This window comes from Varroa jacobsoni, unplaced genomic scaffold, assembly GCF_002532875.2.
Source record: "Varroa jacobsoni isolate VJ856 unplaced genomic scaffold, vjacob_1.0 scaffold_606, whole genome shotgun sequence".
Lineage (NCBI taxonomy): Eukaryota > Metazoa > Arthropoda > Arachnida > Mesostigmata > Varroidae > Varroa > Varroa jacobsoni.
Window position 1 is genome coordinate 26,887 of NW_019213508.1, and position 10,949 is coordinate 37,835.

A 10,949-nucleotide genomic window follows, 5' to 3' on the forward strand; every position below is an offset into this window, starting at 1 on the left:
AAGACAGTTGCAGTTACACTATATTTTTTGCTTAGCATTGTACACAACGAAAAATACAGCAGAAAGGCAAAAAAAAAAAACTGATGATCGACTGGCTGAATGTACACCGCGGCGGCAGGATCAAAATAATTCAAATGCGACAATGTGATTGATCATTCAGCAATTCAATACGCGTCTAATGCAATATCTTTAAATTAAGTTGTTCGTTATAAAGATTTTTTTATCTCTTTCTTTTTCGTTTGCCTGTTTAAAAGTTGGATCGTCCCTTGTACGCAATAACATTTTGTTTGATCATACAGGGAAATATTTCCGAAATAACAAGCCAGTCATGCATTTAGGGACTGCTACACAGCTAGGGGCGTATGCAACAAATTATAATATATAGCTATTCCAGGTACCCGATGCTATCATAAATTATAGTTTCCATAATAAGTAAAACTAGTGCTTTTGCTGTTTTAATCTACGTTACCATTTTTGTTCGTATTCAACCGCTATGCTTACCGGTAATGCCAAGCTTAATTTTTCTCAGCGTAAACTGCTATGAGACAAACCTTATTTCGGTCGGGCGTGAATACATGTTGAAAGTCGAATATGATATATCTTATCATCACGTTTGGCGAGGGGGCATATCCATGTAGTTTCGCCGATCTATATTTTTATTTATACTTTTTATAATTTCATAATTTTTAATATAATTTTAAAAGTAGACAATCAGGTGCCGTAATCAAAGCTACACTACCGTAAATGGACTGCTCGCCAATTCCACGTTGATTTATTACAATAACATGCGGGCTTGACATCTCAGTGATCTTCGGCTTTCGACAGTCCGCCAACTTAACATTCATGGGTAATAACGTCGCAACTTCACTACGTTTTAGTGATGTAGTGAAAGTCAATAAACGAACTATCTACTCGAGAAACACAACTCACAAAGGGCTTCTGTAGTATATATTGTTTTGAAAAGAAATCTTTTCAAAGGCTAACTTAGCACTAGACAGTGCCTAAAAATGATGCGTTCATACGACAGAGACAAACGCCAGTGTTAATTGCCGTTGAAAAGTAAACAAAAACAAGTTCATCATCTGTAGTTAGTGTCGTCTGCAAATAGTCTTCTGTTCGGTGCCTAAACGCATTATCTACTTTATATTATACTAGTTCTGTGTAAACAAAAGCTTTTGGGCGTTGGTCAATTCCCAATCATTTTACTCGTAATCGCTAGACTTTACCTAAGATATACATAAAACTATATGAGTTGTTTAAGTTACGAAAAGCTAAAGTAGTGGTGAAAGTATAAATTATTGTCAAATCGGATTAGTAAATTTTAAATGTTATCTGCTTGTATCAAAACACAAAGCTCGTATCAAACAAAAAAAATTAAATATGTTATCTCTATAAAGAAAAGTACCGAAAAAACACTATATTAAAATAAATAATCCTTTTTTAAATTTAAAAAAAAATACTATATTTGCTTTTTATTATGTCTAAAGAATCAACAACTGTTCATATACAAGTTCAGTGTCGTTCAAAATCGTCACACGAATGGTGGAATCAAACTGACAGGTTTTATATCACTTCCTAGTTTTTCTCGTTTTCCTAGGAATCAACAGGCCAATTTTAGACCCTATAGTCGCAGGAGAAGGGATTATTGACGAAATATAGCCAGTGATGAAGAAGAAACTATGTATTAACAATGACACTAGAATGAAGCTCGGTCCCCAGTAGAGACGATTTCTGCTCGAATGATGACCACTGGCGGAACGTCTGATCCGCTCGTTTTCATTTCTGACAATGCAATTATCTTCGCTGTCGTGGCTCGCACAATAATCACTACAGCTGTCGCTGATTCTGCCGTCGTCGCCACCGTCACCCCTACACTAGCAAGCGCGGAAAACATGAATACTGCTCGTAAGCCATCTCCGCCTCAATACTAAGTGAAGTGCAGCTGAACGAGCTCAACAGAACATGACCACTGGTGTGGTCCTAATAGAGGGGGCCTTACGCCAGCACATGGGACTGCTACATGTAAGAAAGAAAGTTCCTGCCTCTTTTGGTGATGCGCACAGTGGAACTTCTGCCTTTCTCGGATGAGGGCGAGCCCAAGTATGGAAACCGGTTAACATAGGCAAGAGGCGACCTCACGAAATGAAAGATGTCAGTGGGCACTGCCCTGTTTTCCCCTCTAGACTTCACTGCCTCTGTTCCGATAAAGTTTACGGTTAGTACCAAGTTTGTGGCTGCTGCGGGGAACCGAACTAACGCTTGGTGCACTTGTAACTTTTTCGACCCATATATCATAACGTCGTACCTTGCATACAAGATGCCTCCGATTGATTTCTTCGGCCCTCTGATCAAAGAGGCCCTTCGGCAAAGCGTAGACTAAGAGTAGACATTGCTTGTCTCTCTGGGTTAAGCCAGTTTTTTTTTTTATGCGAAAGGGGAGTTCGGCCACTCGGTCCTCGATGGTTATTCTGTTCTCTTGTGAAACCGCAGCAAGAAGATTGAGTACACTTATAAAAACACCCACCCCGGCAAGCGTGAGTATAGCCTGTGTCCACGGGCACCGAATCGAAGGCAGGTTTGAAGTTTATGAACACCGCATGCAGCGTATTATAGGGTACGGCCAGTGCTGTCCGTACGGCGGCTATCAGGATCCTGTATTCCGTATGTGCGGAATGCACATACGGAATGCACCTGCAATTAATTATAATAGTGACTGTGAGAATCCACTTGGTATCGCATGAAATGCTCAACTTGGGTTTATTGTCTATAAGAGGTAAATAACAGCGGCGGCAATGGAAGGTGATGCTGTTATTTATCAGGCTAACGTACAGAAATCAAACCTGTTCTTCTGTAAAATAACTAGTTCTACATTACAGAAGGACAACTTATTGTGAACGTACGTACTCAATTTATCACAGGATGTATATGAGGTGGCGTTCACTTTGTGTAGCCGAATTTTAATAACCTAAGATTTGCATAGATATGGCCCTGCTACGGTTTTTTAAGGCTATTTTAGGACTATGAATGTATGTAAATATAGCTTCGTCTCCAGACAATATTGTGAGTGCCGTGTGTCCACTGTGTTACTGCCGGTCTCTAGCAGTTGATATATTCCACCGACATGACGGTCACTGAAATCAAGTTTTTGTGGCGCCTTACCTAGAGGATAGTTTGCATATGAAAGCAAAATATGTACTAACCACTTACTGACTGGGATTCAATGAAAGGATTAATTCTGATTAGGTGAATGTCATGGCTGTCGATTGTGCTAATTGCCACTAATACTGGTTTATTTTTAAGATCAGCGAAGTACATATTACGAGCAAAATGACGCCTGTAAAAAGCCGCCCTTCATGGACTTCTGCATACTCCTACATTTTCTCAAGTAGTAGAGCAGGAGCCATTCACTTTTTATAAAGCTTATTGGTGCTGATGGTTTCATGGAAACGTGAAAATCGTGAGCAAAAATAATCCTATCGTTAACTACTAATTTGAATGTGACATACCTTTTATAGCTGAAACCGTATAACGATCGTGTGTGGGTATGCGTTCACAACGCCCGGGTTCGATTATTTATATAAATTAATCATTTATATAAAATCATTAATCAAATTTGCCTTGCTTGGCACACCTCACACGTTACGATTGCTTTTGCTGAAAACAATATACAAAACTTTTTTAAAAGTAAATCTTGAAGATTTCCTTGATTTTTGAAGACTGTTACCTAAATAATTCGACTTTGAACCAAGCTGATTCGTGAGGATGGATCCGCTGGGCCGTGGCAGCTTGTAAGGAGCTGTTTTCCAGTGGGTCCGTCACTTGAAGGTCACATTCCATTATGTAAAACAGGTAACCAATTAATGATCTTGGGTGATTAGTGTAACATGCGGAACAATTGTTCGATTACATTGCACAAGTGTGCTTTACGCACAGATTGCCGGCTGTATCGCAAGCATGTCAATGATAAATCTCGCCACACACATACATTACATTCGTACAGTAGATAGGTTGTGCTACATGGGCTTGAAGCACCGGGGGAATCTGAGAAAAGCTTGACGAAACAATAATCAATTTTTACCCTCTATTTTTGTGAAGTCCATAAACCGCAAAATGAATAGAAAAACGCCACCGTATCTAGCCGCAAAAAGTAGTTGTTCTTTCCCTTTTGTATATGGAGAAAAGGGAAAATGGTTGAGGGTGCGCCGCACTATTGTTGGGTAGCGAGAGATCGATATTTCCAATCCATGACTTTGATCATTATTTTACCGATTTCCCCGACTGCTCTTACTTCCATGCTTCTTCATTTCAGGCCGAAAACAAACATCAGACTAGGCCCCAAAATGCAGCTGTACCTAGACAGCGTTGCGTGCTTCTAGTACTTATTGGTATGGATTAGGTTTAATCTTTTAACTCAAGTTAGCTTCGGACGACAAATCACTGAATCACAAATTGGTAACATAGAGATCTAACGGAAGATACACGGTATATTCATGAGAGCAGGGCTCACTGATGAAGCACTTCTCCCAAAGCTAAAAAAGTTAATACACTCGATTGGTTTCTATTTTGGTGTAAGTAATTTACAGCTCTGTCCCTTTTTGGTGCTGTTATGTACGGACCGTTGGCCAATATCGATTAGTTATCAAATTGGACTACGTTTCCTAGTTATTTACAGTATTATACTGTATATCGTCACGACTTAGAATTGCAGTCAATATCATTACAATTGTGATTACTAAGCATGGCCATATTCTGTAAATAATGTACCGTTCCACAATGCTGACGAGAATATAATGTATGCGAGTTTAAAAATATCGAACATTATTGGTGGCTAAGCACGTTGCGACCTAGGCTAGATAAACCAATCGGTTGGTTAGGCGTAGAATAGGGGCATTGGTCTATAGGTTCTGGAGGACATAAAGCCGCAAAAGCCTTGCGAGAAGTTTATCAGTGATGTGAACTTAGCCAGTAACTATGCCCAGTTTGTAAACGAAGCATTCACCTATTATCAACACAACGATACTATGCCAGCAAGATTATAAAACGGAAGAATTTAAGATATCGACGCCACTTGAGAATAAACAAGCTTTCTACTGGTATAGCAATAGACGCCTGCGTTTCAGCTAGTCAAAGGCAGGCCCGCTGCAAAGGTGTTTCCTCAATTATTGTAACGTTATATTTTATTCACGCTTTCATTTACGATCGATATTCACGAAAAGCTTTACTAAAGCGCAAATAACAGTCTGGTATGGTCTACACTTCTTACATGAAGAAGCAGGAGAACTGCCCTTTTGCCTAGTTTCTGCTGTTCAAGCATGATCTATAAATATATGATATACCTGGGGCAAACGTATCAATTTGGTAAAAAAGAAGCTTAAAATGGACATATTTAGCATAATGGCGACGCTTAAAATAGAGCTTTGAAAAGTGTTATTGTTTGCAAAAAGTGATCCTGTTATATTCTCTAGTTTACGTAGGTGTCGTTATATGTCCCGCAGAATTAAAGCGCTAGTATATTCATGCAAGGGTATACGAAGAAGTTTTGTTACTTCACGTTGTCATCGCCCGCTCAACAAGAACCAGCTTTTTGATTCAATATCGTAAAATGGTTGGCGTCGAACAAATCGAAGATTTTTAGAGGTTTTTAGAACATTTTGACTACTGACTGAGACACTTCTCGACTCTATATGGCAAAGGACTGACGTTTCTAACGCCAGTCCTTTGCCATATACGCGCCGAAAGTCCAACATGACAATGGCAATTCGTGTAAATATTGCCCTTAAATATATAAAAATAGTTGTGAGAAAGAAGTATTTGCGCGTTCTAAAGTTAGGCCTCTAGATAAATTTTACTTGCAATATTAAGAACACTCACGATAATAGAAAGCTACAGTTTATATTATATTAGTTATCAGATATTGCTAAAACGTAAGGAGACGGCCACCGTCTATTCACAGCGAAAAGAAGTCAGGCCAACTATCACCAACACGGAGCGTATTGCCTACAGCTGTGGCACTGTACCTTACTTGGTAACTTTTTTCCACCGCCGCTTAGCATAATTGAAGCTATGTGGTGCAAATTTAAAAAATGTACTCATATAAAAACCAATGGGCCGATTTTTACGATTACGATCTAAAATATAGATTACATTCTAGGCACCTTAAGAATCCTTATCGTGTTTTTTAATAGAGATGTTGGTTAGTAAAAACAGTTGTACATGGTATATTATACAGCGATATTAGGACACGCAAGTTAAGCATACCAGCAGACTGATTTCCATTAAATGGACGGGTTAGAAGAAGGGAAATGTGCGAAACGCAGTCGCTAGGGTATTAACTACGGAAGTGATAAACTTATCTTTATAGATGATTTTTTCAAACTTCAAGCTTTAAAAATTCCAAATTTTTAAGCTGACTGTTTTCGACTGCATTGCGTTTATCTGTCACCCCGATAAAAAAAAATATCGACGGTACATAGAATTCGCAACGTCGCATAGAATTTCAAGAAAAGTACTATATACAGTGTAGGAGCGATGCGCAAATTCTCTGTTTTTTCAAACAACATTTCACTTTTATACAGAAACACCGTAACACTCAGACGCGCTGCCCATGTACGTACCTCAACACGTGACTTAGGGCCGTTCGCGTTCTCAACTAGTTCTTGTTTGTGCGCCAGGGGTGCGGTTGGTTCCCGTTAATAGTTACTAGAGTTAGTAGGTTAGAGTTTGCTGGAATGAGGTTGTGCGGTTATCTCCAGCACTGTCAAGCTATCGTTGTAACTCTGCCACATCATCTCAATTTATTCGAACTGAGCCTTTTTCGTCGGTCTTATGAACCGCGTACCGCGTTCGTCGATGCATGGTAGTGACTCACCATGGACAACCCCACATACCTTAGTCTCCCAGTTTATCCGGCACCTCGTTCAACCTCTGATTAACTGGCCTTGCGACTTTAACAATTCACACTCCTCGAGTTCCCACCGATTGCGGTGACATCGCACGAGTGCCTGCACAAATCTGATTTACATATTACTTAAATAGTTGAGCAATATGTTGTCCTTAAATAGCGATAGTAATGGGCATTACTAGGCTTTAGGCCGTAGCAATATAACTAATATGATCTATACCAATAGTGAGTTTTCTAATGTGGACCATTTCAATAAATGATTCTATGTATCAGCGTTGTGTTTCCAAGATTGAGCTTGTGTTATAAATCAAAATCTATGCCGTTAACAATGACTTTTGACGGTAAAGACAAAAATAGTACATTTTCAGTAATTCTTCTCTTTATCATAATAAATGCGTTGATCTCGCAGTTCATATATTGCATTTGTGGCTGGATGACAGCACACTCTCGGTGACAGTTTTGTCTTATTCCAATAAGAAAATTGCGTGAACATCGTGAACTTGACCATTCGATTTGGTCAGCACGAATAGCTTCATAAATCTAGTCTAAAATGATTATTCCCATTATTCAGTTTCTCTCTATATCGTGTAATATAATAATGTATTAAAGAAAAAGATACATTGATTGGTGATAAATCTCATTTATGCTATTTAATTCATTAAATTACTTTACGTGATTCTTTTTACGGGACTGCCATTATGGACACAGTCTGTTTCTTTTCCAATGTGATGCTTCTTCATTTTCTTAAATGTTGCATTTCAGATCCCCTCAAGGTGGCGTACTCCATTATCATCGAGGGTTGCATCGACATCCTGTTTTCGTTTATTTTGTATTACTCTGTTAAATACGTAAGTACCGTGACCACTCATTTCTATTACACATAAGAGAATCTACTAATGAAACCAATCTACATGAAATTTACTACTGCAACTGAGTTCATATTGTTTACGAGAAAATACATCATTTAATACATTTTAGCATACGTATACGATTAGCATCATTGTCAGTGGTGAAAATATGCAACGTATTGTAAATAAACCCTGAAGTTACCTCGAAGTGAAGTTTTTCGTGTCTTGCGTCTGAAACTTATCCTGTTAGGCTCCATCCCAGCACGAAACAAAGCATGTCTGTGCCAGAACGTTCGAACCTATGCCACTATGATTCTCCGTATCCAATAGGCAAACGCGTTACACATTGTGCTGTTACAAAGAAGTAGTTTCTATACGAAGTCGCTTCTGCCAAGCCAACAGTAAATGTACGTATTTAAATTTAATGACCTTATAGTTTCTGACGAGGCAGCGTTAAGCTCGATTACTATATTGTTAACGTACAGAATGAAGTCTTTTATTAGTGCTTGGGAATACAGCTGGATAAATTAAGCCTCATATGTCCTGGAAATGGTCAGAAATGATGTCTATTGATAGTCATACACCTGAAAAAAATGGAGTACGCGGCATGGTTACTTTTCCTTCTGCATTCATTGTTATAACTTCGACAGATTGAATTATTGAATTTGTCTTACCTTAGGCATCGCTGGACGTCTCGATCAGCTGTTTTTAATGTATAAGGGTGAAGGGCCTAAGAATACTATGTAATATAATAGATCGAGTCGGATACTGTTTTTATTCAAGGAATTGTCACACAACTATAGCCTGCCAGTTATTGCATAAAGCTGAACTTCATTTAAACGCTCGTTACCCTGATCAAATGGTATTTATATTGGCATTAGATATCGTTGTGGATAAGTGCGTAGATAAAAAAAAAGGTGCGTTCACTGTCTGAACACACGTTCTCGTGCACTTCGTACCACACATACTACACTTTAAAAGCCTTGCAAATTGTATGCCGTCCATGCACGTTGTCTATTTCTCTCCAAGGGCCTGGCGTGTCCTCGTTCTAACCGTTCATCTTTCATGCGGTGACATGTATAGTAGCACAAAAGCCCTTTTCCCAAGCCAGCCCTTTTATACTTTTCCCCTTCCATCGACCGAAAATTAGGCCTGCATAATAATAGAAGCAGGTTCGTTGAGACTAAGTGGAAGGGCCTGCGTACAAGCGAGGCTCCGAGCCGCTATTGCTAACGCCCTCAAATTACTAAAGTGCTATTACGTGCAATGCTTTCCGCCTCATACTTGAAGATTAAAATTTTACATGTAAGAACGAAGAGCGAAGACGGTGTGTTTATCGTTAGCATGTATGAATTGACTCGTTCCTCTGTTTAGTATATTAGGAGACTTACGCGGCATAACTTGTCCTCTAGGTTTAGCCTTAGCGCACAAGACCCCTACTGATTAATGGCATGATTGATTTATAACTTTGTTTGTATTATTGAAAAATTGAGTGGAGAACTTAGAAGCCCACTGAAAGAAAATGATTGCACTCCTGATAAAAACGAGTTGATAAAATAAGAACTCTTGGAACTCATAAGTTTCTGCAGCACATAGTTATTTTCCGTAGAACAAAAGACGGATTGCTGAAAAGTAACTATAGGTGCTCTATTAGCTTTAAATAACTATTCAGCGTTTGTTCAAAACTAATTTTCGCGTAACGAAAGTTCAGAAAACGATGTACTCTGATGGAGAAACACCGACCGTTTGAAACAAGCATGTTCCATTGTTTAGGCAAGGTACAGGCGGTCATGGTTCAGAATAAGGCACCAGGTATTCTTTACTTTTATAGTAGTAAAAACAGGAGTTAAGCTGATGATGATGATGATAACAATACAATAAGCAGCATTGACTACTGCGACGTGAACTCTTTTCGCTTGTATCCATTTGTCTGCTTCCTGTAGAGACCAAGAGGGAGCATACGATTCAAAGCGACGTCAGGGCCTCTACTGTGAGAATAGATTAACCTTAAAAAAAAAGCCGTACGTCGGTACACAGGCATACGCAGCGGACGGACTGACGTTTTTCTGGCTGGTCGTTATAAGTAGCGTGCAATAAAAGTCCACCGACAACGTAAACTGCACGCTGACAGAAACACTTAGCAACAAGCATGTATAGAGTATGTTAGTGCTTACGTTGAAACAGTACTAAAATAGTACATTAATGCAAGATTAAATTAAAACAGTGAATTGTGGTAATTCACTAAGGTTCGCCTCGAACCACGATAAGCAACGGCTTTATAGTCATTTAAAATATGTTTAAATACACATTTTTTCATCTAGCAGCTATATACATACATATATATGTGTGTGTATATTTTAGAAGCAAAATCATTAAAGCAACTAAACAAAGTGGCTAGCAAACTGGCACTAGCATGCTCCTAAATGACTGTATACTGAGACTTATGCGCATATAATACATCCATATGGTCGTTCTAGATGCAGCAAAATAAAGACGGCCTGATATAACAGCATACACTCGAAAGGACTTATCCATGTAAATTTTATTCAGCTCCAGTATCTTCCTAGCCTGCCGACTCCTAAATAAGGACTACTCTGCTAGCTTTGGCCTTTCCGTTGAGTTGTCGGCGTGTAACGATAATACCGTCTGTCAAATTATAGTAGTCGGGGCATCGCCAAACACTCTGCATGCAGGTACTGGAACCAAAGCAATCTGAAAAAGGTGGGATTAAGAGGGAACAGCCGTACAGATAGGCAAGTAGACAGTGATAAAAAAGCGCTTCACCCGCTGTTCGCAGTGAAACGGAATAAGATACGCGAGTTCCAAAGCACGAACCCTAAAGCCCTAGTTCACCCTGCAACACGCTAATATCATAATTTTCATCATTTGCAACCATACAAACAACGTTATTACCGTAATCATTCTTACTCGCGCCATAAGCATGATATATTTATCCATCTACAACACTCTGCCTTTGGGTTCGTTTTTGTGAAGGCAAACGAAGCCTAATCATTGTATGCAGTGCGATGATTGCCCTTGTCTTTACGAAATGGCAGAGCCAGTCGTGGTTGTGCGATACGATAGAGCTGAACGCGCACAGATGGAATGGTTAGATAGGCTACCATGTCTAGCCTCTACTATAATGTAACCCAGATCAGTATTAAATTGAACATAGTTACTACAAGTAACAAAATTAAATA

General features: G+C 39.1%; 1 protein-coding gene across 1 annotated transcript in view; it reads left to right on the forward strand.

Moving 5' to 3' along the window:
* LOC111261878 (uncharacterized) overlaps nucleotides 1–10,949 on the forward strand; it is a 40,370-nt gene that overhangs the window by 9,043 nt on the left and 20,378 nt on the right. The window contains exon 2 of the mRNA XM_022835715.2: nucleotides 7,664–7,749. Within this exon, the coding sequence (XP_022691450.1) occupies nucleotides 7,664–7,749 (86 nt within the window). The remainder of the gene's footprint in view (nucleotides 1–7,663; nucleotides 7,750–10,949) is intronic.